The sequence below is a fragment of the Bos mutus genome, chromosome 11 (genome assembly GCF_027580195.1).
Source record: "Bos mutus isolate GX-2022 chromosome 11, NWIPB_WYAK_1.1, whole genome shotgun sequence".
Lineage (NCBI taxonomy): Eukaryota > Metazoa > Chordata > Mammalia > Artiodactyla > Bovidae > Bos > Bos mutus.
Genome location: NC_091627.1, coordinates 99,425,391 through 99,453,212, shown reverse-complemented (window position 1 = coordinate 99,453,212; position 27,822 = coordinate 99,425,391). Strand labels below are relative to the sequence as shown.

The 27,822-nt window shown below is 45.2% G+C and overlaps 1 protein-coding gene across 1 annotated transcript; it reads left to right on the top strand.

Annotated features, from left to right (window-relative positions):
- On the top strand, window positions 1-27,806 carry IL1RL2 (interleukin 1 receptor like 2). The gene is made up of 11 exons (XM_005899937.2): window positions 1-111; window positions 855-923; window positions 1,941-2,172; window positions 5,999-6,194; window positions 9,256-9,415; window positions 12,102-12,176; window positions 13,835-13,964; window positions 14,870-15,006; window positions 18,896-19,039; window positions 23,124-23,285; window positions 25,784-27,806. Exons 2-11 carry the CDS (start codon window positions 866-868, stop codon window positions 26,236-26,238), a joined length of 1,749 nt encoding a protein of 582 aa, XP_005899999.2. The 5' UTR covers window positions 1-111; window positions 855-865; the 3' UTR covers window positions 26,239-27,806.
- Window positions 27,807-27,822: the final 16 nt, after the last annotated feature.

Here is a 27,822-nt window from a genome sequence, read left to right as displayed (position 1 = left end):
TGGTATGGAAATGCCACCACAGAGCTCAATCCCGGGCTGTCAGTCTGCACTTTCTATGTGATCCTGCGCGCCCATCCAGTCGGGCAGGCACACACCCAGTTGAACTCGGCGGTGAGCAGCTCGCGGGCGGGGCGCCAGGCACTGGAAAGGTGCTCAGGGAAGGAGGTGGCGAAAATGCTCTCGACTGGGGCGGGGGGCGGCGATCCGGACTCCCGGGCAGCCCCTTTCTGGCTGGGCGACCTTGGGGGAGACAACTTCGTCTCTGGACGAAGGTGTGGAGCACCCGTCCACTGCCCGTGCGTCTTCCTACCTTTGTTCCTGCCGGCCTTTGCCAAGTAGGCCTAAGCTGGCTTCTCCGGAGTGAGTGGGTGTTTGGAGTTTCCGTGTAGACTGCGGGGCCCAGAAGGATCCCGAGGTCAAGGGCCCGCAGGGGAGTCTTCGCGCGACGCGCGGGTGGGGACCTGGGCGCCACCACGGGGAGCAGGGGCCGAGAGCTGGGTGACAGAGGGGATGTCGCTGAGCCCTCAAGGGAGGACTGGGCAGCCTGGAAGAAGGGACCCGCCCCGAGGCCCCCACGGCGCCTCCCGGGGCGTGGAGGCTCCCACTGATGCCGGATTCTGGAGATGGGCGCTCAGAGCGAGGACGGGGCCGGGGAGGGAGCAGTCTTGGGGGACACGTCAGGGTATACGGGGTGGGGGAGCCAAAGTTGGAGGGCTCCGGGTGCAGAAGGGAAGGTGGGTGGCTCGGCTGGGATCTCTGAGATTGAGAGGTCTCACTACCCAGGCCCTGTGCCAGAGGAGCGCGCGCCGTGCCCGCTGCGCCCCTTCCCATGCCATCCTCTTTCTTTCTCGCAGCTGATAGGGGAATGCTGTCCTTGCTCCTCTGCGTCGTGTCCATCGCTCTTCCGCGCTTTATCAGAGCAGGTACGTCCGGTTAGTTCGGGTCTCAGCGGCTGCGCTCCCTCCAGACCTCCCCGCCGCTCTGTGCGAGCCCCCTCTCGAACCCTGGAGCATCGCGCGTGCGGTGACTCTTGCCCTAGTGGTGCAGGCAGAATCCAGCGGGATGGGGAAACTGCAGGTTTCAGCTCCCAGTGTCTGATGCCCTGCGCGGAATGTCACCTTTGAGCTTTAAAGTGACTTAAAGCAGGGAGGAGTTGGGCAAAGTTGCAAGTCAAGACTCGAGTTAAAACGCACAAAGAGATTATGATGCCTCTGTTTTATATGTCAAAGGGATGTTTTAGACCAAGGTAAAAAGCAAAGAAACTAGCAATGGAACAAATTACTTCTAAGAAAAACTAAGCAAGGTGTTAGAAACGAACTTTAATGTGAGAGAATTGTTTAACAATCCTCTGTGGGACAAAATACTTACAGGTTTTATTTGGGACAGAGTGAATTAACTGGAAGGCAGTGCTGAAGAAAAACAGGTCAAATGGGGCTCAGAATAGGAATGTTTTCTCTGAAGGAAGAGGATGAAGGAATTAGGGTCTTAGAATAGAAGAAAGTGTGAAGAAAGTGAAAGTTGTTGTGTCCTACTCTCTGAGACCCCATGAACTATACAGTCCATGACTTCTCCAGGCCAGAATACTGGAGTGGGTAGCCTTTCCCTTCTCCAGGGGATCCTCCCAACCCAGGGATTGAACCCAGGTCTCCCGCATTGCGGGCGGATTCTTTACCAGCTGAGCCACAAGGGAAGAGTAGGGAAAGAGAAAATCATTCCAAATGGGAAAGATGATTTGGGGATGGGGGGAGGATTGGACTCAGTAAATCCCCTTAGGGACAGATGGAAGGAGTTTGGGTTATACTTCCACATCAGCAGACTGTTTTTAGGAAACTCTCACGCTGAGAAAATTTGTAAATAAAATTTCAAATCAGCAAGAAAATTGAGGTGTTTGTTCAACCAGCACTCTCAGTGGTGATTATTTTTTCCCTTTCCTTCCCTAGATACTTGCGAGGACTTGACTCTGCAAGAGATGGCATCAGTAGACCAGCCTACAGCTTTTAATTGCATCTACTCTCTGCCAACATCAGGGAAAGTAGATGCAACGTGGTATAAATATCCTAGCAAAATCCCAATATCCAAAAACACACAGTCTAGAATTCACCAGGACCAAAATTGGATTTTGTTTCTCCCTGTGAAAGGGGAGGACTCTGGGATCTACCAATGTCACACAAAGTAAGTTCCTCATTCAAAAGAGAACTCTCTCTTACTCATATATGTATGTGCATATACACAGTTGTTGTTGTGTAGTTGCTAAGTTGTGTACGACTCTTTTGTCACTCCATGAGCTGTAGCCCACAAGACTCCTCTGTCCATGGGATTTCCTAGGCAAGAATACTGCACTGGGTAGCCATCTCCTTCTCCAGGAGATCTTCCTGCTCCAGGGATTGAACCCAAGTGTCCTGCATTGTCAGACAGATTCCTTACCACTGAGCCATCAGGGAAACCCTGTGTATATATGTGTATATACATATGGGTATAATTCTTTTAGAAAAATTCTTGATAAACTCTTAATCAATGTAGAAAACTCAATGAGAAGAGTATAGTTTTTGTGATTGTTATGAGATGGTTTCAGTGAATAGGCTTTTAAACAGAAGAAGTTTGTAAATCGGCTATTGAAACAGGAAATGCATCTTTTCTCATTGAAATGCTGCCAAAGGTCAGCCCAGCTTACAAAGCCTATTTATCCTAATATGATTGCTGCCTTCTTTCTTGAAATAAAGGTTTTTTTGTAAGGAATCTGTTGTAGGAATTAACAGTGTCCAAGCATCAGGTGTGTTCCAGACCTCACACTAAGGCTCGTGCTAGGAAGTAACTCAAGTGAGTGATACAGGTCTGGTGGGAGGTAATTGAGTCTGGCGGGGACTGCGGTGAACAGGAAAACATATGCCTCACCAAAATCGGCCGTCTATTCAGTTCAGTGGCGGCACAGGCAGTAAAGCATCCACTTGCAATGCAGGAGACCTGGATCCCTGCATTGGGAAGATCCCTTGAAGAAGGGAATGGCAACCCACTCCATTATTCTTGCCTGGAGGATCCCATGGACAGAGGAGCCTGGCAGGCTATAGTCCTTGGGGTCGCAAAGAGTCAGACACAACTGAACGACTAACACACATACTCATTTAGTTCAAAGACATCTTCCAAATTGTCAAGGTAACCTGGAAATTAGAATGAGTGTGTATGTGGTTACCTTTCCAATAAGCTTTGTGTGTGTGTCCTAATTAAAACACTTCTGCAGACCTAATTTTGGCTGAGGGTCCCATTTTGTTATCCTCCTTTGCCAACGGGCCAGAGAAGGCAATGGCACCCCACTCTAGTACTCTTGCTTGGAAAATCCCACGGATGGAGGAGCCTGGTAGGCTGCAGTCAATGGGGTCACTGAGGGTCAGACACGACTAAGCGATTTCACTTTCACTTTTCACTTTCACGCATTGGAGAAGGAAATGGCAACCCACTCCAGTGTTCTTGCCTGGAGAATCCCAGGGATGGGGGAGCCTGGTGGGCTGCCGTCTATGGGGTCACACAGAGTCAGACACGACTGAAGTAACTTAGCAGCAGCAGCAGCAGCCAACAGGCATGACCTGCATGAATTATTTAACCTCCACGAGCCTGGCTTTCTTATCTGTAAAGTGGAAATCAGGCCAGTCAGATAGGATTGAAGTAAAAATTACCCCAGATCCCATGTGAAGTACCCCAGAAATGCAGTTGCATCTTTCCTCTTTCACAGTCCCTAGGGTCTCTAGGTCCTTTTCTGTGTTTCCAGATGACCACATGTCTCTCTGATTGCTGCCAGATTCCTCATTTCCGTGTGATTGATTCAGGGTACGCTGTTACTCAGAGACACACGTGCGAGCGCCGGTAGTCCCGTCCCACAATTTCATTCTCTGCAGACCAGCTGCCCATGTCTTATGGGGTCTGATTTCCCGTTTCCTCTAGGTTATTAATTAACTGGAGTTGGAGATCTGATGTCACATGAATCTGTCTGGTTGTCCAGTCTGGATTTATTCATTTTCTACTCTAACTGGGGCTTTATTTTTCTTTATTTTTGTTGGAGGATAATTGATTCACGGTGTTGTGTTAGTTTCAGGTGTAGAGCAAAGTGATTCAGTTATATACATATGAAAAGTGCAAGTTTTCTTTGCTCAGTCGTGTCTGACTCTTTGTGACCCCATGGACTGCAACCCATCAGGTTCCTCTGGCAAGAATACTGGAGTGAGTTGCCATTCCCTTTTCCAGGGGATCTTCCTGACCCAGGGATCAAATCCTGGTCTCCTGCATTACAGGCAGATTCTTTACCTTCTGAGACATCAGGGACCCTGATGTATTTCTCTCATTTCAATATGTATTTTCTCTCAACAAGAATATTCTCTTACATCATCACCAGATAGTTATCACATTCAGGAAATTTAATCAACACAATAGTTTTATCTACTCCCTGATTCATATAGTAGTTTTATCTATCTTCTACAGGATGATTTTTATAAATGTTTTTCTTCCTTTTCCTGTAGAGGTTCCAATTCAGGATCATTGCATTGCATTTAGCTGTATTTTTTGTTTTTTTTAAATTGGAGGATAATTGGTTTACAGTGTTGTGTTGGTGGGCTTCCTTGCTGGCTCAGTGGGTAAAGAATCCACCCACAATGCAGGAGACAGCGCAGGCAGATACGGGTTCGATCCTTGGGAAGTTTCCCTTCCAGTATTTTTATTATATTATTAAATTATATCCAGTATTATTCCGCTCCAGTATTTTTGCCTGTAGAGTCCCATGGACAGAGAAGCCTGGCGGGCTACAGTCTGTGGGGTCACGAAGAGTCAGACATGACTGAAGCAATGGAGCATGCACACACACTGTGTTGGTTTCTGCTGTACAATAGTGTGAATCAGCTGTAAGTATACATGTGTCCCCTCCTGGAGAGCCTCGCTCCCACAACCCCACATCCCACCCCTCTTGATCATCACAGAGCCCCGAGCTGAGCTCCTGGTGCTATAGAGCTGCTTCGTGCTAGCTGTCTATTTCACACATGGTAGTGTGAATATGTCAGTGTTACTCTTTCAATTCATCTCACCCTCTCCTTCCCCGCTATGTCCAGAAGTGAAGTCAGAAAAAGAAAAATGAATATTGTATATTAATACATATGGAATCTAGCGGAGGAGGCAATGGCACCCCACTCCAGTACTCTTGCCTGGAAAATCCCATGGATGGAGGAGCCTGGTGGGCTGCGGTCCATGGGGTCACGAAGAGTCGGACATGACCGAGCGACTTCACTTTCACTTTTCACTTTCTTGCATTGGAGAAGGAAATGACAACCCACTCCAGTGTTCTTGCCTGGAGAATCCTAAGGATGGGGGAGCCTGGTGGGCTGCCGTCTATGGGGTCGCACAGAGTCAGACATGACTGAAGAGCCTTAGCAGCAGCAGCAGCAGCAGCATGGAATCTAGAAAAATGGTACTGATGAATCTATTTGTGGAATAGAGACTCAGATGAATAGAATGGACTTGTTTATTTTTAATCTCTTTTCATTGGGAACAGATCTTCAGCTTGTTGTGTGTGTGTGTGTGTGTGTGAGAGAGAGAGAGAAAGTGTGTGACGTTGACATTCTTAAGGAGTATAGGCAATTATTTTATATTCTATCTCTTAAGTTGGGTTTGCCAGATATTTCTTCCTCAGGCGGTTCAGGCTGAGCCTCCTTGGCTGGAACGCTATGCAAGTGGTTTGCATTCTTTTCAGACAGCACACTCAGAGGTGCCTCTTGTTCACATGCTTGTTCTTGGGGATGTTCATTTTGATTATTTGGATAAGATGTCCTCCCACGTTTCCACAAGCCAAATGCTTTTTTTTCCTTCTGTAATGAATGACTTGTGAGATGTATGTTGTCTTGTTGAGGTAAAGGGTTGCGCACAGTGCCTGGAAGAGGATCAGGAAATTTTTGGAGATGGACGGAATCATTTGGTTCTGTGACTGTTTGAGTTCCTGAAGTTACAACCTGTTGTTTTCTTACAGTGATACGGACATCTGTCCCAGAATGCAAGTCAACCTCACTGTGTTTGAACAATATTGGTGTAGTGCTTCTGAAAACAGTCAACTGAATGTGTCTCATGAGTACAAGCAGATCCTGCAGGTCGGAAGAGATGACATCCTTATATGTCACCTCAACTTCCCGAACAATTTTTATTTGGATTCAGTAAAGTGGTATAAGGTAAAAAAAAAAAAAAATTCTAATGATATTTTCCTTCCTGCTCTTTAAAACCTCAGGTTTTTTTGTTGTTTTTTTTAAAGTTTCCTTTTTTTAAAAATAACTTTATTCGTTGGCTGTACTGGGTCTTTGCCGCTGTGTGGGCTTTTCTCTGGTTGTGGCTACAGGGGATACACTCTCAGCGTGGTCCTCAGGCTTCTCATTGCGGTGGCTTCTCTTGTTGAAGAGCATGGACTCTCGGGTGTGTGGGCTCAGTAGTTGGGGTGCTCTAGCTTAGTTGCTCTGTGGCATGCGAGGTCTTCCCAGACCAGGGATTGAACCCATGTCTCCTGCCTTGGCAGGCAGATTCTTTACCACTGAGCCACCAGGGAAGCCCTGTGTTGTACTGTACTTAGTCGCTAAGTCGTGTCTGACTCTTGTTGACCCCATAGACTGTAGCCACCAGGCTCCTCTGTCCATGGGGATTCTCCAAGAAAGAATACTGGAGTGGATTGCTGTGCCCTCCTCCAGGTCTTCCCAACCCAGGGATCAAACCCAGGTCTTCCCACCACAGAAACACTTCGTTGTACCTTTTAAAGCAAAATTGCTAAAGAGAGAGATTTGTGACCTAATTGCAATTGATAATTTAACCCTGCAAATTACTTATTTTTAATTTATAGTTATTAGAGCTTTGTAATTGCTTATTTGTATCCACTCCTGCCCCAGTTATTTTTGCTTTTCAGACTATGTTTCATTATTCTTTTTCATTAAGATTAATTAAGTAGTTTCACTGAATGGATAGTGGTTTCTCTGCATGCACAGTCCACGCGCAGGATTCAAGAATCACAAAGTATCGGAAGGCATGCCCTGGAAAGTCTCCTTCTCAGTTCTGATCCATATTTCCTGGGCCCATTGGCTGCTATCATTAGTTCGTTGCAGGCTTTGCATCATCCTTGTGTAATTCCATACAAGCATACTGGTAGCAGCCGTCCTGGGAGGCTCAGCATGCTGGCTTAAATCCTTTTGGAGAAGGTCGCCATGTGTCCTAGTCCTTCCTTTTTTATGGAAATGGGGCATCATATGCTCACCCTTCTACACGTTGTGTTTTTACCTTCAGACTTTCTCCTTTCTTGACCGTATCAGCAGATAATAATGTATAAGGCATAATCCTGGGCAAGCAGGAGCACCGTCTAGCATAGTATTTAACATTTAAGCTAGTTTTCCTCTGGCTCTGCCTGTTAGCCCTTTGCCAGTACAGCCATCTGGGTCAGAAGTTCTCTTTGTGGGAATGTTTCCATCTACTGACTTCATTTATTTAATGGTCATAGGATTATACAGATTTCTTGCTTATCTTGAATGGGTTTTGGTAAGATTTTGTTTTCTAGGAAGTTGTTCTTTTCATTAAATGTTACAGATGCTCTGGCGTGAAATTACTAAACAATTTCAATGCTCTGCTTTTAATGTCTCCTATAGTAAGGTTTACCTTTACTCCCTACTACAGTGTGTTTCTCTGTATCTCTGTTTGTCTCACACACACACACATACTCTCTCTTATTCAGTCTCGTAAGAGATTTGTCAGTTCTGTTACTCCTTTCAAAGAACCAATCTTCGCCTTTGTTGATCGTCTCTGTTATATATTTCACATTCATTGAGTTTGTTTCTGTTTTCTTCTCTCACAGGAATGTGGCAATGAATGTCCTTTTCCCTGCCTTTTATTTTATTTTTTCTTTTCCACTGTGGTTTCTTACAAAATATTGACTCTAGTTCCCAATGCTGTATAGTAGGTCCTTGTTGTTTGTTTTATATGTGGTAGTTTATATCTGCTAGTCCCAAACTCCTAATTTATTCCGCCATCCCTTCCTTTGACAATCATATATCTTGAGTCTGTTTTTGTAAATAAGTAGTTGTATCCTGTTTTAGATTCCATATATGTCATATCATATGATATTTGTCTTTCTCTGTCTGACTTACTTCATTCAGTATGATAACCTCTAGGTCAATCCATGTTGCTTCAGATGACATTATTTCATTCTTTTTATGACTGAGTAATATTGAAATATAGGTAGATAGTTGCAGATATATACCTCAGATCTCCTTTATCCATTCATTTGTTGATGCCCACTTTTTCAGTCAAGTCCTCACTTGGTGAATCAATCAGAAGGACTTGAGTATGGTGCCACGTTGATCTTTAGGCTATTTGAGAAATTGAGTTAGGAAGTGGGGATCATCAAGACAGTGTGTGAGGTAGAACGGATGGAATGAGGGGGCATTCCTTACTCACCTGGGCTTGCAGCCTTACTTGGTGCCATTGGATTGTGGTGCACTGGGGGACTTGGGCTCTGGTGGGTGGAAGACATTCTTGCTTGATCACATCCTCCTACCAAGCTCCTTTATGGAGCAGGTGTAATCCTTCCCCATGAAGTCTTACTTCCTGTCTATGCAGGCTTCTCTTCTCTCAACTCATGTTTATAACATCACTCTAGCCTGTAGAATACTCTTTTTCAAATTTTCTGGGGATATATGTTTTATATAAATATATATATACATATATATATATATATATATATATACACACACATACATACGTACTGGTGTGCTCAGTCGTGGCTGACTCTTTGCGACCTCATGAACTGTAACACCAGGCTCCTCTGTCCATGGAATTTTTCAGGCAAGAATACTGGAGTGGGTTGCCATTCCCTTCTGCAGGAGATAATATATATGTATTTTATAAAATATATATCTTATATAAATATATGCTTCTCTGGTGGCTCAGACAATAAAATGTCTGTCTGCCTGCAAGACAGGAGACCCAGGTTCAATCCCTGGGTCAGGAAGATCCCTTGGAGAAGGAATCTGGTAGGCTGTACAGTCCATGGGGTCACAAAGAGTCAAACACAACTGAGCTGCTTCACTATATAAATATATATGTCTTCAATTAGCTTATAAATTACCTAAGGTCTAGAGATCACATAGATTTCTTGTCTCTCCGTGGTTCATGGACTGGTGCTAATTATGAATGTAACTGATACCCTAAGATACTCTTTGAATTGAAAAAAAGTGTTTTTTTTGTTTTTTGTTTTTTAAGGACTGTATAGAGATAGAAGGAGAACGGTTTATTTCTCGGGGAAGAAAGCTTTTAGTAAAGAATGTCTCGGTGGAGGACAGAGGGAACTATGAATGTGAAGCCAGCCTCACACACGCAAAGAAACAGCACACTGTTTTCAATAGCATCTCTGTGACTGTCAGTAAGTACGCACTTACCCTTCACCTTGACTGCTCTTGGGTTTGCTCGAGATGAGTGGTTTTGGGCAGAAGAGTTTCCCCATCCTGATTTTCCTGAGGATTAACAGGCTCTCAAATATGTCTTTATTAGGATCAGAAGTTAGGAATAGTGGGGTGAAAGGGCATGAGCAGTTTAATTTTCTCATCTGAAAAAAACAGAAGACTCAAAACTCCTGGTTTATGCATGAAAATTAAATGAGATTGTGTCTATAGAGAGGCTCATGGGGTGCCTGAAAAAGTACAGATATTCAACAAAGGTGAGAGTTGGACCGTAAAGAGGGTAGAGCGCCAAAGATTTGATGCTTTTGAGCTGTGGTGCTGGAGAAGACTCTTGAGAATCTCTTGGACAACAAGAAGATCAAACCAGTCAGTCAATCCTTAAGGAAATTAACCCTAAATATTCACTGGAAGGACTGATGTTGAAGCTGAAACTCCAACAGTTTGGCCACCTGATGCGAAGAACCAACTCATTAGAAAAGACCCTGTTGCTGGGAAAGATTGAAGGCAAGAGGAGAAGAGGGCGGCAGAGGATCAGATGGTTGGATGGCATCACCAACTCAATGAACATGAGTCTGAGCAAACTCAGAGAGATAGTGACAGACAGGGAAGCCTGGTATGCTGCAGTCCACAGGATCTCAAAGAGTGGGACATGACAGCAACTCAACAACAGCAAAAATATGTCTCCCCAGAAGAAGGCACAATCATTGTCTTATTGAGCACTGAATTCCCAACACATACTCCAGAGCCTGACTTAGACTACACACAAATCTATCAATGAACTGAATGATTGACTACTCTTATGCTTTAGTATTACATTGGGAGTTCTTTATAAGGTGAAGTTTCAAAGGCAAAATGAAGAATACCTTAAGGAATCGTTGAGTCCAATCATCTATATGTCACATCTTTGCAATAAACGTTTACTTGTAATCTGTTATGTGCCAAAACTTGTTAAAATGTGATGATAAGAAAAATTTTTAAATTCTTTCTTCTACTGAGGAGCTATCAGCCCAGTTGTAGTGGAGCTAGAGATATAAATGGATTGTCTTAACATTATGTGGCAAAGAGAGAGTTATAGACAGGGTCTGGGGGAGCAGGAAAAAATCAAAAGTAGATGCATGGGTGGCACATAAATAAATGGTCTTGGAAGGCTTCCAAGAGGAAGTATCTTCTCATCTGAAGTTTGAAGGATGAGCAGGTTTTACAGAAGTAAAGAAGAGGGAGGAAAGGCAGAGATAAGAGCCTCAGACAATGCATAGAAATGTGTACCATCATAGTTCATGTTGGCTTTAAGAGTAATCTTTCTAGGGCATATAGAAGTGTGAGCTAAGCAGTGATGGGAGTTGAGGTCGTGGAGTTAGAGGGGCAAGGTCAAGGGGGCCGATTATACACTGGCTTTACCAAGTTGCCACTGAGGAGTCCTTGAATGCATGCAAATGCGGAGCCCCAAGGCTGCACTCGCGATGGATGAGATCAGTTCCGAGATGGTTCGAGAAGGAGTTGAAGAGGGTCTTGAGATCTAGGGACCACTTAGAAAGCTGCCATAGCATCTTCTGGGTGTGATCATCTGCACTTGGCTGCAAGCGGTAGGGGACTGTTCTTCAGGCAGTCACGTATGGACCCTTTACTGGGTGCTCATCAAGGTCAGGTCCTGTGCCGGGCAGGGAGATCATGATGATGAGAAGAGCCGTGACCGCTGCTCTGATGGAGCCCTGAAGTCTGAGTGGGAAAGAGGCCGAGATAAATCAGATGATTCATGAATGAGATGGGTAATTTTTTCACTTATTTCATTTTGGCTGTGCTGGGGCTTCGTTGCTGCATGGGCTTTTCTCCAGTTGTGGGGAGTGGGACTACTCTCTAGGTGTGGTGTGCAGGCTTATTGCAGTGGCTTCTCTTGTGGCGCACAGGCTCTGGGGTGTGCAGGCTTTGGCAGTTACAGCTGCTACAGCACAGGCTCAGCAGTTGTGGCGCACAGCCTTAGTTGCTCCGTGGCATGTGCGATTTTCCTGGACCTGGGATCGAACCCTTGTCTCCTGCCTCAGCAGGTGAATTCTTTAGCGCTGAGCCACCTGGGATGCCCAGTTGCTAAATATTGGTAGACAAATGGAGAAGGGAAGACATGGAGAAAGTCAAAGGGTTGGAGAGTCAACACAGGGAAGATGGTTATAACGTGAGGGAGAGGGATGCAAAAGGTGAAGGACACAGGGGAGGAACGGCGTGAAGAATGCAGAAGGGCAGAGTCGGAGGATGGAAGAATGGAACTGGCGATAGACCATTAGGGTTACTATTTCTGTCTAGGACTCAGGTCAGAGCTTCACTTATTGCCACTAAGCAGTATATTGGAAGTATATTGGATGACCAGGCAGTGAGAATTTATCACACGATCTCATCTGTTTATATTTATGTCATATATATAACAGTGACATGACTTCTCTTGGTAGCCCAGCGTTCAGATTTTCCCCTTAGCAATTCAATGATAACCTGGTTGAAAAATATGCATTTATGGAGTGATATTTGGTCGCACCATGAGTTTTGTTTTTTTCTTGACCAATGTTTATTGAAGGTCTGCTCAGTGCCATGTTTTATGGTATGATTGCATTCAAGTAGTTGAGTATGTTTCTAACACAATCTCATGTGTTATGATTTTTTTAGCAGAAAAAGTAGGGAATGGAGGAAGAATCCCTAAGATCATTTATCCAAAAAACAATTCAATTGAAGTAAAACTTGGTGAGTAAACTTATCGGAGCCTCTGAAGTTGCTAAGGGCCGAAGGCTTGGGGCAGGTATGAGGCAGAATAAAAAAGGGAGAGAAAGCTCCAGCAAACTGAATCTCTCAAATGCAGAGAAACTCAAACATTAAAGACAGAGATGAGAAAGCTTATAAAGCAAAATAGGAAATCAGATGTGTGCGTGCTCTCAGTCATATCCGACTCCTTGTGGCCGCATGGACTATAGCCCACCAGGCTCCTCTGTCCATGGGATCCTCCAGGCAAGAATACTGCAGTGGTTTGCCATTCCCTTCTCCAGGGGATCTTCCCAACCCAGGAATCAAACTGAGGTCTCTTGCACTGCAGGCAGATTCTTTACCATGTGAGTCACCAGGGAAGCCCATCTGCTTAAAAGTCTCTGGACCCACATGTTTTAAGGAGGGTTCTTTCGTCCTCTTGAATTTTCAAGGAAAGTTCAATAATAATAATAATAACAATTAGGATATTTGTTTACAAATCACTCACCATGTGAATACTCTTGTGGATTTCATAAACACCTAGACAAGGTAAGTATAGCGGTTATTAACTCTCAGTTAACTTTGTTCCCCTCTCCTGTCTTTGAAAATTCTAGTCATTGTGCTTAGATAATTAAGAGAGAAAAGATAAGCCTTGGCAGAGCAAAATAGTCATATAAATTAATTTAAAATCTTCCCACAAACAGAAATCTGGGTTTATTTGGCTTTCCTGGTGAATTCTAAAAAACATTTAATAAAGAATTAACACCAATTTTCAACAAATTGTTTAAGAGAGAAGAAAAAGAGGAAATAATCCTTATGTCATTTCATAAGGTCAGGAAAACCTGGACACCCAAACCTAACAAGGACATTATTACAAAGGAAAATTTCAGACCAAATCATTCATAAATACAGATGAAAAATGTAAAGCACATTGCTAGCAAATTTATTTTAACAATGTACATAAAGGGCAAAACTGGGGTTACATGGAGCAATGCAAACTTGTTTAATATTAGATAATTCATCTTTTGCATAAATGAGCTTAAGGAGAAAAAAAAATGATACACTTACTGCATAGATACTGAAAAGTCATTTAGGAAACTTGAACTAAGAATTCATTATTTAAAAATAAAAATCTTTTAAAATTAGAAATGAAACGGAATGTGCTTAATCTGACTGGATTTGGAATTAGAAAACCAGAGTTCATATCTTGCTCCTTCCTCTAATGTGTGACTTTGAGCAAGTCACTTGATCTACCTGGACCTCAATGTTCTCATCTGTAAGATGGGGATAATGGCACCACTCCTTTTCTGCTCTGTAGGAGTGTTTTAGAGATGAAGACCAAAACATGTGTGAAATACTTTTTAAATTGTAACGTTCTTTGCTAAGAGGAGAAGTAGTATCTGTGCCCCTGATGTGACAAACACTGGCCCCAGCCTGGTGATGTTTGGCCGCTTATTCTTGTCTGCGTGCAGTACACATCCCGCACGGTCTCGTGTCCTCCTCATCTCTGTCCAGGGAGAGAACAAAGCAGATGGATGTTGACCTCAGGGAGGATATTTTTGGTCATTGAAAGCTATTCAAGGTTCAGCAGCAAGGTGCCTTTGTGAAGCAGGTCACCTTGGCTGGGATCTCACTAAGTGTTTCTGAATTTGATTGTACAGGCTCCACGCTCATCGTCAACTGCAACATAACAGACTCGTGGGACAACACAAACCCACGCTGCTGGAGGGTCAACAACACCCTGGTGGACGACTACTACGGGGAATCCAAGCGCATTCAGGAAGGGATTGAGTGGGTGTCCTGCTTTCCTGGCTTCTCTAAAACCTAGCAAGAATTTCCCCATCTAAATGACATTGGTGCTGGTACTGCTTGTTAGGTGACTCTCACAGCCTCTCCCTCATTCCTTTTGGTGCTATGTTTCAGAAAGCCAAGCATCTGGGTCAGAGAAGATGCTCAGAGACTTTGCTGGTGCTCCAGTGGTTAAGACTCCAAGCTTCCACCGAAAGGAGCACAGGTTCCATCCCTGGTCAGGGAACTAAGATCCCTCATGTCCCGCAGGGCTGCCAATCAATCAGTAGTAAAAATGATTTTTAAAAAAGATGCTCATGCTACCAATCCTGCTTACGTCTTAGAGAAAGGAGGCAAAACAATCAAACATGGCTTCAAGCAGCCTCAGCTAGGCCTTATAATCAGTCTCATTCATTCCTACTTGGTTATATCATGAGCCATGGGCCTTCAAGGCTTAAGCAGTGAAGTGGACAGTGACATGGGGATTCTTGGGGGAGATGGTGCATGATCATTAGCTCATGGAGTGGTACAAACCCAACTGATGATGGTTTAAGCCAAGTGGTAGAAAAGAAGGCGAATGAAGTCAAAGGACAGACGTGTGTTGGGTGTTGCAGTGTAAATAAGTTAGAATGGGTGGAGAAGAACAGGGGAGGACCCCTTAGGGCTGAGGACAGTGTCTCGAATGAGAAGGAGGGCACTTTTGTGTCACTTTCTGAAAGAAAATGTACATTACATTTGGAGCTACATAATCCATTGCCTCATTGAGCCAGCGGGGTATTCTCAGGGTAAAATAATGGTTCCAAGTGTACTCCAAGAAAGAACTTTACTCTCCAGACAAAAGTTCATAAAAATCTGGTGGGTAAAGACAGCTCATGTACGTATTAATGATGGGCTCTTTTCTTTTATAGAAACTACACTATTTTTCCAGAACATATTTTTTACACAGTGAACATAACCTTCTTAGAAGTGAAAATGGAAGATTATGGTCACCCTTTCGTGTGCCATGCTGGAGTGTCTGCTGCTTACTTTATACTAACGCTCCCAGGTAATGTCCTTCTGGGGTGGGCACTGCTCAGAGAGTTCCAGATGATGGCAAGGAAACACACAGGAAAGAGCATTAAATGCTTGCTGCGAGCCCGCAGAGTGGTTTGGAGTAAGGAAACTCAATATGAAATCTAATTAAAAGCTGATACCCTGTCTGAATATGCTCTTGGGGTCAGGCTGTTTTTTCACTGCAGTGTCCTTGGAAAGCTCCTTCTGAATATTCATTGAGATTTTATGTATCAGCACTCCAGGAAGCAGAGGTATTCCTTTATGACACCTGATTTGCTCAACTTTTATAATCACGTGCTTGTGATTTTCAGCTTTTCGGTTGTTTATTAGAGGCCATGTGCTATAAAATGCCAATGTATATTTTTTTCATGTAGCTGTGTAAAATTATCGATAGAGGCTAAATTCAGGTATTCGAGCAGGAGGGACCCTTCTCTTCTCTCGTGTCATCAGCAGGGGTGAATTGCTAACATCATTAGCTGCCTGGAGCCTGGACTTTGCCTCGTGTGTGTATGCAGATAGTGAACTTAGCACTGTGCAGAGTGTGCTCATTGTCTAATGGAGGCAGTGGAACCAGAGAGTAGAAAGTGAAGGGTGAAATCATCTGGAGAAAAGTCAGAGGAAGGGTTTGAAGTACCTTGTAGGAGACTTGCCTGTGGTTTCCCAAGACAGCTTTTTAAAAAAATAATTCTATTAATATCAACTCTTTAGTTTTCGCATCTCTTCACACAAGAGAGAAGGCTTTGATTTGCCAGCAGTACTCATGTAGAAGCAGTTCTCTGTGGTTCATCATCAGGAGTAGATTTGCTGGACAGAGTATCTCAGTGTCCAGCCCAGAGGAAAGAGGGAAATCTGACTGAGGGAAACCTTGGAGCTCGCACAAGACCTGAAATGGCTATGACTGAAATCTGCCTCAACTAGACTGAAGATGAGATTTCCATGTCAATACTGACTTAGAGATACTGACCACATGGAAGCACTGTGTTCAGAAGGATTCTGAGGCTCAAAGCAAATGAATGGTGCTGGCGGTGAACACCTGCTTAATCATACAGAAGGAAAGGGTCCTTTGTCCACTTTGTTTTAGGTTAGTTAAGAAACCTACACTCACTGAATTCATCACTGTTCCTGTTAACGCTTATTTCATATCTCACATGCAATGTATTTCTGGACCGGTGCTCTCTGGTTTTGTTTTCCCTAAATTCTTAGGAACTTAAATTCAAGCCTCATCTTGGTTTACTTGAAACCAGAGGTAAGATGACAGCTTCTCCGTTAGACTTCCTGATTTTTCTTGAAGACACCTATAGGTGTGAGTCTGATTTCGTTTATCAGGATCTCTAGAGAGTTGTTTGGATTGGGTGTGCCCTTCTATAAATTTCTTTTAATCGCTTGTTCTTGGCTTACCATCTCAGCTTAAGGCTGGTGGTGGCCATGTGGACCCAAATGAGAAATCCCACTTTAAATAGAGTTTTCACTTGGATACCTGATGTCTCAACAGAGAGATTCCCACTTATTTCAGTTTCAAAGCCAATACTCCCTTTGAACGTATTCGTTAGTTTCCTGTTTTGAATGTCATCGTCTTTTAGCTTATTTATAGAGCAGAGGGAATTGACACTCCTGAATGCAGTGAATGATCAACCTAAGAATATCTGGCCATCACTCCTGTCTACTTTACCAGGGGCTTTTTGAATCTCATAAACATTGTGGGCATGATCTCTTTATAATGCCAATATCCCTGACGTGTACAGTGAAGGTCCCCAGACGCAGTGTTCCTAAAAAGACAGGTGGTACAGTTGGTCCAAGAGCTGGTAAAGGGTGAAGAAATCGGGGGTGGTGGGAGGGAGGAGGAGGAGAATCCATTGAATAGTTAGGAGCTAGAGGCTCAGACAAGAGGTCAGGAGCAACGGCACCAGAGTGCAGAGCAGCTCCACTTGGCAGGGCTGGGACTTCATCAGTGGATTGATTTTAGGGTACAGAAGGTGTTTTTATTTATCGTGCTTTATTGTGCCATGGATTTGAAGACATACAAGTGTGCATAAGGATTTCTTTGCAAAATGTTTGCAACATGGTGTGGCCTGGGGCAGCTTGTGATTGCCTCTTTAGTAAGCTCCCCTCCCCGCCGCCCCCCCCCCATTCCCTACCCACACACACACTTTCCAGTGGGGACCAGAGGACCAGGGAGGATGAAGGAAGTGGTAGACGTGCGGTGGATTCTAAGAATGGACAGAATTTCTCTTCCCCTGTCCTGGTTCCTCTTTTCTGATTCTCTCCCTCCTGGAGCCTCCTTCTTTGGCAGCACAACTTCGGGCCATGGTAAGGCAGAAAGCTGTGGGCTGTTCCTCTTCTCAGATATGTAGAAGCATGTTCTCAGGGACTTGGAGTTCCAGAGAAACTGGTTCTGCTCCTTGGACATCTGCCCACTGCTTTTTGCCTTAATTGCTCAGCAAGGTGCTCACAAAACACAACCAGGTGTAAACGCCCTTCCTGAGCTAGTGTCTTGCAGACAGGTGCCTCCCTGGCTGCTGCTGGTGAACAGGGCAGATGAGGCTGGAGTTTGGCTCTTGGCCAGTCTTGTGCAGCCATGGGGATGGCTTCCAGGGGTGGCAACTGGTGGTTCTTTGTCTATCATGGGGCGTGTGCATGCATGCTAAGTCACTTCAGTCATGTCTGACTCTGTGCTACACCATGGACTGTAGCTGACCAGGCTCCTCTGTCCGTGGGATTCTCCAGGCAAGAATACTGGAGTGGGTTGCCGTTTCCTTCTACAGGGGATCTTCCTGACCCAGGGATCGAACCCGCATCTCTTATGTCTCCTGCATTGCAGGCGAGTTCTTTACCACTAGCGCCACCTGGGAAGCCCCTCGATGGGGCTCAATTCTGAGTCACTGGGAAGGTGATTATAAGAGTAATACAACAGAATCAAGAATATGCTCAATATTATGTAGCAACCCAAATGGGAAAAGAATTTGAAGGATAGATACATGTATATGTGTAACTGAATCCTTTTGCTGTACACCTGAAGCTAATACAACGTTAATCAGCTGTAGATAGATAGATAGACGTGCTCAGTGTTGTCTGACTCTCTGCTGCCTCACAGACTATAGATGACCGGGCTTTTCTGTCCATGGAATTCTCCAGGCAAGATTACTAGAGTGGGCTGCCATTTCCTGCTCCAGGGCATTTTCCCCACCCAGGATTGAAACCGTGTCTCTTGTGTCTCCTGCATTGGCAGGCAGATCCTTTCCCCCTAGTCCCACCTGTTGTGGTTCAGTCGCTAAGTGGTGTCTGACCTCTGGAGAGTCTAGCGATGAGTAAGGAGTTACCTGGCCAGGTGTGCTTTGACAGGTGAGCAGTCTTCTGCAGTCAGAGCTGTATCACATCTACCATCCGGAGCTAGGTGTCTACAGAGTTTCCCTCTCCAAGTTCCCAAGAGCACGTTTCTTCCTCAGATTCATGGCCAAGACCAAGTTCATCTACTCCCTATACCTATTATTTAACTGTGAAGAGATTTTTGGGCTTCCCAGGTGGCTCAGTGGTAAAGAATCCTCCTGCCAATGCAGGAGACGTGGGCTTGATCCCTCTCTTGGGAAGATCCCCTGGAGGAGGAAATGGCAACTCACTCCAGTGTTCTTGCCTGGGAAATGCCATGGACAGAGGAGCCTGGTGGGCTACAGTCAGGCCCATGGGTCACAGAGAGTCAGGCATGACGAGTGACTAAACGGCAATAACAAAAACCTATTATTTAACTGTAAAGAAATCTTTGTGTTATTCTCATTAACATTTAGTGCATTTCTATTTGGCATATGTAATGGGATCCATATAAGTAAAGTGCATAAATGACTCTTCATAGTACTATTATTTATTTTTATTTTTTCTGTCATTTGTAGTTCCAGATTTTCGAGCTTACTTGATAGGAGGGCTTCTCATCTTGACTGGTGCAGTGGTGTCTGCCATGTGTATCTACAACATTTTTAAGATCGACATTGTACTTTGGTATCGAAGTTCCTTCCATTCTGCAGGGCCCATAGAAGGTGAGCGTACTTGCTGTTGTTCAGTCACCAGGTCATGTCCGATTCTTTGCAACCCCATGGACTGCAGCACGCCAGGCTTCCTGTTCTTCGCTATCTCCCAGAGTTTGCTCAAGCTCATGTCCATTGAGTCGGTGATGCCATCCAACCATCTCATCCTCTACTGCCTGTTTCTCCTTTTGCCTTCACTCTTTCCCAGGATCAGGGCCATCAGGTGGCCAAAGTATTGGAGCTTCAGCTTCATCATCATTAAATCTGCTTTAATCTTTCTTAATTGGATAGAAAAAGGCATACACGGCTGGGAGAGGTCTGTCTGAGCAGCTTTCTGCACGGAGATCTGCGGAGGCATCACTTTCAGGTCCCCAGACTTGCAATGCTGATGGGAACTCAGGGGAGTGGGGAGTCCAGGCACGCGTTAGGAATCCTTGTTGCACAGAAGGGCAATATTCACATGAAGTGCCTGCCTTTGCATAGGAAAAAACACATGCTTGTGCACAGGTTTGATAAAGCATAGGTGTCCTAACTTGGAGTTTAAATGAAATTTCAGAATTCAAAATCAGCAGCCATTGAGCAACCTGGGAAACAATGAATTCTTTCTTGATAGCAAAATTAACTTGTGGAAATTGGCTGTGTGTGACCAGTGCAACCTGAAGCTCTTTTTTCTTAAGATTTTTTAAAAAATTTATTTTTCATTGGAGGTTAATTGCTTTACAGTATTGTGTTGTTTTCTGCCATACATTAGCATGAATCAGCCATAGGCAGACATATATCCCCTCCCTCTGGAACCTCCCGCCCACCCCTTACTCCATCCCGCCCCTCAAGGTTGTCACAGGGCACTGGGCTGAGCCTCCTCTGTCACACAGCAGTTTTCCACTGGCTATCTGTTTTACACATGGTAAGTATATGTTTCCATGTTCATCCCACCCTCTCCTTCCCTGGCTGTGTGCACAAGTCTGTTCCCTATGTGTGCCCTGAAACTCTTTTAGTTCTGTGGGCAGTGGTCTGGGCTGAGCTGGGCTGTGGTCCCTGGAGAGCCTGTTCCATGTCAGCCCGTCTCTGCCCGTGATCCTCCTGCATCTGTTTGAGAAGAGGCTTCAGGGCAGCAAAGCTGTTTGTCTTTCCTGACACAGAGCTGCTTCATGCGTTGACGGACAGGGGCCTGTTGGGGTGTCCCCAGAGCTCCGTCTCTCTGACTCACCGGGATTCCAGGGAGCGTGAGTGCAGAGCCCACGGTGAAGCTGCCGAGGGTGAGTCAGATGGAGCAGGAAGAGGAAAAGGAATTGTATGGCATCTCATCCCGAGGGCGGAAGCTGGACAGACAAGCGACTCAGGGAGCCCCGCCCTCTGCTCAGACCGGGCTGCTGACCATGATCGGAGCCAGTGGGCTGAGGACTTGAGACGGGAACAGTCAGCCAGAGGTTCTCTTCTTCTTTAAGTCAGCAAAGTGCATGCGTCCTTTATAGCTACATTTCCTCCAGCTCATTCGCTGATTCCCCTCTGAGTGTGACTTCAACAGTCAGTGAGTGATGAGACTCTTGAGGGGAACCCAGATGCTGTTCCCAGCTTTGTGCCCTGTGAGGACATTCTCTGGTTATTTGGGAACATGCGGAGTCAGCGGCAGCAAATACCAATGAAGAAGAGAAAATGCGTCCTTCTCCTGATAAGTTTATTCCAACAAGATAAGTCAAGCTGCAGGAGTGATTCATAGTGAGGTGTGTCTAATTCACAGTTTGATTAAGTAGTCCTGGACGGTCTTGGCTAAAGTCCATAAGTTCTATGTATTGTCTGTTAAAAAAAAAATTTTTTTTTTTGGGCGTATAGTTGCTTAACGATGTTGTGTTAGTTTCTGCTGTACAGCAAAGTGAATCAGCTATATGTGTACATACATCCCCGCTTTTTTGGATTTCCTTCCCATTTAGGGTCCGTCTCCACAGAGCACTGAGTAGAGGGCCCTGTGCTGTACAGTAGGTTCTCATTGGTTATCGATCAATATTTTATGCGTGCCTGGTCCGTCGCTTCAGTTGTGTCCGATACCCTGCGACCCCATGGACTCTAGCCCACCAGGCTCCTCTGGTGACCGTGGGATTTTCCCAGCAAGATACTGGAGTGGGCACTGAAGTGCACAGGCGTCTCACTGCGGTGGCTTCTCTTGTTAAGGAGCACGGGCACAGTAGTTGTGGCCCACGGGCACACAGGTGTAGATGCCCCGCAGCACATGGAGTATTCCTGGACCAGGGATTGAACCCATGTCCCCTGCATCGGCAGGCAGATTCTTAACCACTGGACCAGCAGAGAAGCCCTCCCCTCTCACCCACATAGTTTTTAAAATGACTCAGACCTTGGATTTCTAGTGTCGGTTCTACCACGGTCATGCATCAAGGCTGCTGCAGAGTCTTACCCAATGCAAAGGGAGGGGAAACTGAATCCTGCTCTTTATGGGTGTGGCGAAGTTTGAAAAGAGCCTGCGGGACTGGAAATACTTCTGGAGCTATTTTTGGAAAATACAATCTGACCCAGTTGCCCATAATGACTCAGGGATGAACTTTGTGAAGCTTCCTTTTCCTAATTTCATCAAACGAGTCTATGTAACAAAGCCTCCATACAAGCCCTAAAGGACAGGGTTTGGAGAGCTTCTGGGCTGGTGACCAGGTAGAGTCTAGGGAGAATAGGGCCCTGGAGAGGGCATTGAGCCTCTGCATCCTTGCCCATCCTTTGCCCTGTGCATCTTCTCATCTGCCTTTTGATTCATATCCTTTAAAAATCCTTTTATAATAAATCAGTGATGTAGTTATTAATAGTAGCATGTTTCTCTGAGTCTGTGAGTGATTCTAGCAAAATAATTGAACCCAAGGCGGGGCTCATGGGAATCTCCAGTTTATAGCTGGGTAGTCAGAAGCAAAGGTAACACTCTGGACTTGTGACGGGTAGCATGTTATTGTGTTGTTGTTAATTGCTCAGTCATGTCTGACTCTTTGCGACCCCATGGACTGTAGCCCTCCAGGCTCCTCTGTCCTTGGAATTCTCCAGGCAAGAATACTGGAGTGGGTAGCCATTCCGTTCTCCAGGGGATCTTCCCAATCCAGGGATTGAACCTGGGTCTCCCACACTGCGGACAAATTCTTTACTGTCTCAGCCACCAGAGGAGCCCTAGTGGCATACATGTTACCAAACTCAGCTCCAACTGCTCGCCTCTCAAAAGCCACTATTCGAGAGACTGGGATTGGTTGGAAAACGAAAGGCTACTTTATTCAGGAGGCTGGCAACCTGGGAGAGGGTGGACTAATGTCCCAGAACTACTTCCTAAGATTCTGCTTGGCCATGAACGTTTTTAAAGGGAAAAGGAGAAGTAATTTTAGTTAATCATCAAGATGGGGGCCAGGCTGGTTGCCATCTCCCACTGCAGGCAGGCTCCTTGACTCCTTGGGGTCTTTCTTTAGAAGCTCTCTTGTTCACACAGTCAGCTTGTGAGCTGACTGAAGGGGAAGCTGGGGAAGAGATCTGGTCATCTCGAATTACTTATTCTTCATTTTAGCTTCTTTAATCTAAGAAAGGAGTCAACAGGTTAGGCAAGGTATTATGTGATCAAAATATTTGAAAGGTGTGCTTCAGACAGAGATGAGTTAAGGATGGAGGCACCTGATGTAAAGATTAAATTGAAATATAGCTTTGCTGAGTGACAGGACAAAAGGGCCTCCTGCAAGGAGATTTTTGGACTTCCTTCCTGTTGAGGTCACCACAGAGCGTTGAGTAGGGTTCCCTGTGCCATCCAGTAGGTTCTCATTAGTCATCTATCAATATTTTATGTCTTTGAGAAGCTGCTTGCATTAGGGAGGTGTCCCAGGTGGCTCAGTGGTAAAGAACCTGCCTGCCGATGCAGAAGACAGGGGTTTTATCCCTGGGTCAGGAAGATCCCCTGGAGGAGGAAACGGCAACCCACTCCAGTATTCTTGCCTGAAGAAGTCCACGAACAGAGGAGGCTGGTGGGCTATAGTCCATGGGATCGAAAAGAGTTGGACATGACTGAGCAACTCACACACACACAGTTTGGTAGGAATAATTTCACGAGCTTGCCCCATTTCCTTTTCAGATGGGAAGCTGTACGATGCTTATGTTTTATATCCCAAGCCTCAGAGAGAAAGCCAGAGTCATGATGTGGACACGCTGGTGTTGAAAATTCTTCCGGAGGTGCTGGAGAGGCAGTGTGGATACAAGTTATTCATATTTGGCAGGGATGAGTTTCCTGGACAAGGTATGTTTTCAGTGAGGTCTAAAAATAAGAAATGAAGAAAATGAAAAGGAACAAGAATTCCCTGGTGGTCCAGGGGTTAGAATTCCTCACTTCCACTGCAAGGGGGCATGGGTTCTGTTCCTGGTCCAGGAACTAGGATCCCTCATGCTGAGACTCAATTGAAAAAAAAGAAAAAGAAAATGGAAAGGGATCTCTCTCTTCCTGTACTTCACAAATGGCGGGAAGTATGATTGCCTTCCACATGGAACCACAGGGAGCCCTTCACCTCCTCTGCCCACAGCCCCCAAGCTGAGGAGGTTAGGATCAATCTCTCTTCTTTCTTTAGGTTCATTCCTCTGACAGGATAACTGTGATTCCTGGCTGGGTACGGATATGGTTGACGCATTTGTAGGACAATTCGGTCGATCAGATACCTAGCATTGACCAAGAGACCCAAAACAGACAACTGGTCCTTGGCTGTGGAATCCTTGAGACTAATCACTGAGTATTTTCTGTTGGTTTGCATATGTAAATTAATACATATTTAAAGCTGGTTTTTATGAGCTTCAATCACCTCCAATCCTCCCCTCGTTGTTGTCATTCAGTCAATAAGTTGTGTTTAACTCTGTGACTCCATGGGCTGCATCATGCCAGGCTCCTCTGTCCTCCACTCTCTTTCGGAGTTTGCTCAAATTCATGTCGGTCAAGTCGGTGATGCTATCTAACCATCTCATCCTCTGCGGGCCCTTTCTCCTTTCACCTTCAATCTTTCCCAGCATCAGGGTCTTTTCCAGTGAGTCGGCTCTTCGCATCAGGCGGCCAGAGTATTGGAGCTTCAGCTTCAGCAACAGTCTTTTCAGTGGATATCCAAGGTTGATTTCCTTTAGGATCAAATAGTTTGTCTCAACTAAAAGTCCTGCATGTGAGAACAAATATCAAATATCCGATGTGCCGCAACCAAGACCTGGCACAGCCGAATAAAGAAATAATTTGATAAAAAATGAATAGGGCTTCCCTGTTGGCTCAGTGGTAAAAGAATCCACCTGCCGATGTAGGAGATACAGTTTGATCCCTGGTCTGGGAAGATCCCGCATGCCACCGAGCAGCTGTGCCCATGTGTCACAACCACTGAGCCTGTGCCTACTGCCTGTACTCCACAATAAGAGCAGCTCCCGAAATGAGAAGCCCATGCCCCGCAACTAGACAATAGCCCCCGCTTGCTGCAACCAGAGAAAAACCCCTGCAGCAACAAAGACCTAGCCCAGCCAAAAATATACAATAAAATTTAAATAAATAAATAAAAGGTTTCTAAGTACCTTGGTTTTGTAGGCTGCTCCTATCCATAGCTTATCACATCTTTTCAAGTTATGAAATCCTTCTCCAGGAAGAAATGAAAGTATGATCCAGGGCTTGTTACAAACATGCAGAAGAGCTCGTGTTTCAGTAACGCTGCATTCATTCACTTCTTCAACAAACATTTATTGAGCCCCTGCTGTGTGCCAGGCAATGTTGTAGGCACTAGAAATATTAAAATAAACCAAAGAGAAGAAGGACGTGCTCTTGGGGAGGTTACAGTCTGTTCTTATATCCTAAGGATAAGGGTGATATAAAACTTGGTCTTTATTTCTAAAAGACCCCAAGTTAATTTCCCTTCCCCAAGTCAGCAGAATATGTTATTTGGTTTCAAGTTAGTCCTGTAAGTCCTAGTCATTTAAATAGCCATGAAGCACAAGCGGGAAACACAAATGAGATTAGTACATTTGAGCTGAGTACATGTGTCCTATCCTTTAAAAGTCTGTTATTTAAAAAAAGAAAAGCATTTATCCTCTAATATATACCAGACCTTTAGCTAAGTTTCGATATACAAAGTTAGACATAAAAATGGGAATTATAACAAATACTGAATATTTATACATATGCAAGTAAATTATATACTATGAGCTTAATAAGTTTTGCATTAATCAATAAAAATTTAAAGATCCCAGTGGTTTACTATAAAACAGACAATAATAGACTTTTCACCAGAATAGTTAATTCAGACAGTGGATTCTAGATATTATGGATCTTAGTCAATAAAGAAAATGCTTTACTAAAAATTTATTTATTCAGGTGGAGAAAATTCTAGAAGCCCTGTACTTCCCATAGGAATGCAGTTTTGGGGAAATAAAGTTAGAAACCTAAAAAAAAAAAAAAAAGGTTAGACATGATAAGATCCTTGTTCTGAGTAGTTCATAACCAGTGGCTTTTTTTTTTCATTTATTATTTTATTATTATTTTAAAAATTTATTGATTTGGCTGCCTTTGGTCATGTGGGATCTTCTGTTAAAGCGCATGGACTCTCAAGCTGTGGCTCAAAGACCTAGTTGCTCCAGGCATTTGGGGTCTTAGTTCCCCGACCAGGCATTGAACCCGTGTCCCCTGCATTGCAAAGCAGATTCTTAATCACAGGACCACCAGGGAAGTCCCTGTGGGGCTGTTTTCATTGTGAGCTGTTTTACATCTTCTTTCTTAATTTCCAGCTGTGGTCAATGTCATCGATGAAAATATTAGGCTGTGCAGAAGATTGATCATCATTATCGATCCTGACGAGCTGAGCTTTGACCTATCAAAGAACCTGTCAGAAGAACAAATTGCGGTCTACAGTGCTCTCATCCAGGACGGGATAAAGGTCATCCTGATTGAACTGGGGAAGGTCAAGGACTACACGGCCTTGCCGGAGTCCATTCAGTATATCAAACAGAAGCACGGGGCCGTCCAGTGGAGTGGAGACTTCACAGAACAGTCCCAGTGTGCGAAGACCGAGTTCTGGAAAAAAGTGAGATATCGCATGCCTCCCAAGAGGTGGCCACCTTCTCCTCCTGTGCAGCTGCTGAAGCACACGCCCTTTGACCTCACGGCCAGCAAGTGGGAGGCCCACACGGGGTTCATCTCCCCTGATGGAAAGAATATCATCCCAAGGGTTGTGCACAGTTAGACAAGGAAGCCTTGCATCTGGGCTGTTTGCTTGAAGCTCACTGTTTCTTGTTGTGTCCTATGGAAAGACCTGGGTTTATCTGCTGCCTTTGCTCAGAGCTACTTCTTTAGGGGAAGAAGCACCTCTCGAGAAGCCCTCATTAACTGACTGGCTCTGAACATTCATGAAGACTTGTGCACATGGAGGATTAACCTTTGAGCCCCTGGGCAGGAGCCTTGGAGGGTTTGAGTCATGGTTCAGCTGTCAGGAGGTTTGGCAGGTGGTGTGACCCCCATGGGGCTGGAGACAGGAGCCTAGGTGGTCAGATCCATGGGGGGACCCTGTGGGCTTGGGGAGGGCTGGCAGAGGGCACACCTGACCAGCCTGCCAGGGCCCCATCCTCAGCCCCTCTCACGCCTCTTGTGCAAATAAACACTTGTGACACTGCAGTCTGGGCACCTTGACACTGGAAGAAACTTGGAAGTCACCTAGACCTGCGGGGACCAACTCTGGTTGCCCATGAATCCCCGCTGCTGGTGGGCCTCCTGCTTTGCCTGTCCAACCAAAACAAGTCAGAGGGCCCTTATTTTTCCAGTTGGCCTCTGGCAGCCAGAATTCTGAGCCACCCGTGGTAGACACGTCACCACACCAAGATGATGGAGTTCTATTCTGAGCAGACAAAGTCATCCAGCCAGCGTGCCTTCTTCACAGGCCAGTTCATGACTGAACAGCTCAGAAGGATCGTCGACATTAAAATTGACTATAAAGTCTTATCAGTGCTTTCAAACCCCGACATGGAGGAGCTCAGATACAGTCCAGCTCTTATACTGTGGTTGACAACAGCAGCTTGCAAAGGTGGCTGCTGTGCTCGGAGAGTTCCTATCCCCTAAAGTCATATATTTGAATGCTAACACCTGAACTGCGGTGTTGGAGAAGACTCTTGCGAGTCCCTTGGACTGCAAGGAGATCAAACCAGTCAATCCTAAAGGAAACCAACCCTGAATATTTATTGGAAGGACTGATGCTGAAGCTGAAGCTCCAGTACTTTGGCCACCTGACTCAAAGAGCTGACTCATTGGAAAAGATCCTGATGCTGGGAAAGATTGAGGGCAGGAGGAGAAGGGGGCAACAGAAGATGACCTGGTTGGATGGCATCACCAACTCAATGGACATGAGTTTAAGCAAGCTCTAGGAGATAATGAAGGACAGGGAATCCTGGGCGTGCTGTAGTCCACGGTCTTACAAAGACTCAGACATGACTGAGCGAATGAAAAACAGCAATTCCTGGCATCATACTTTTAGGAGGTGGGGCCTTTGAGAGGTGACTGGGTCCTGAGGGAGGAGCCTTGGTGGATAGAATCAGTGTTCTTATAAAAGAGACCCCAGACCCTTGCCCCTTCTGCCACATGAGAATATAATAAGAAATCTGCCAGCTGGAAAGGGGACCCCCCCCCGACCCGGCCATGCTGGCACCCTGCTCTCAGGCTCCCAGCCTCTGGAACACTGAGAAATAAATTTCTGTTGCTTATAAGCCTCCCAGTCTATAGTATTTTGTCACGGCAGCCAAGCAGACTAGAGTATGACCCTAAGGAAGCATCATAGAGG

Bases quoted from the DNA above. Each gene is read 5' to 3' on its own strand.
- IL1RL2 (XM_005899937.2), top strand. From the start codon at position 866: ATGCTGTCCTTGCTCCTCTGCGTCGTGTCCATCGCTCTTCCGCGCTTT. The intron at 9,416-12,101 runs GTAAGTACGCAC...TGATTTTTTTAG, and splicing joins TAGCATCTCTGTGACTGTCA to CAGAAAAAGTAGGGAATGGA. The intron at 12,177-13,834 runs GTGAGTAAACTT...TTGATTGTACAG, and splicing joins TTCAATTGAAGTAAAACTTG to GCTCCACGCTCATCGTCAAC.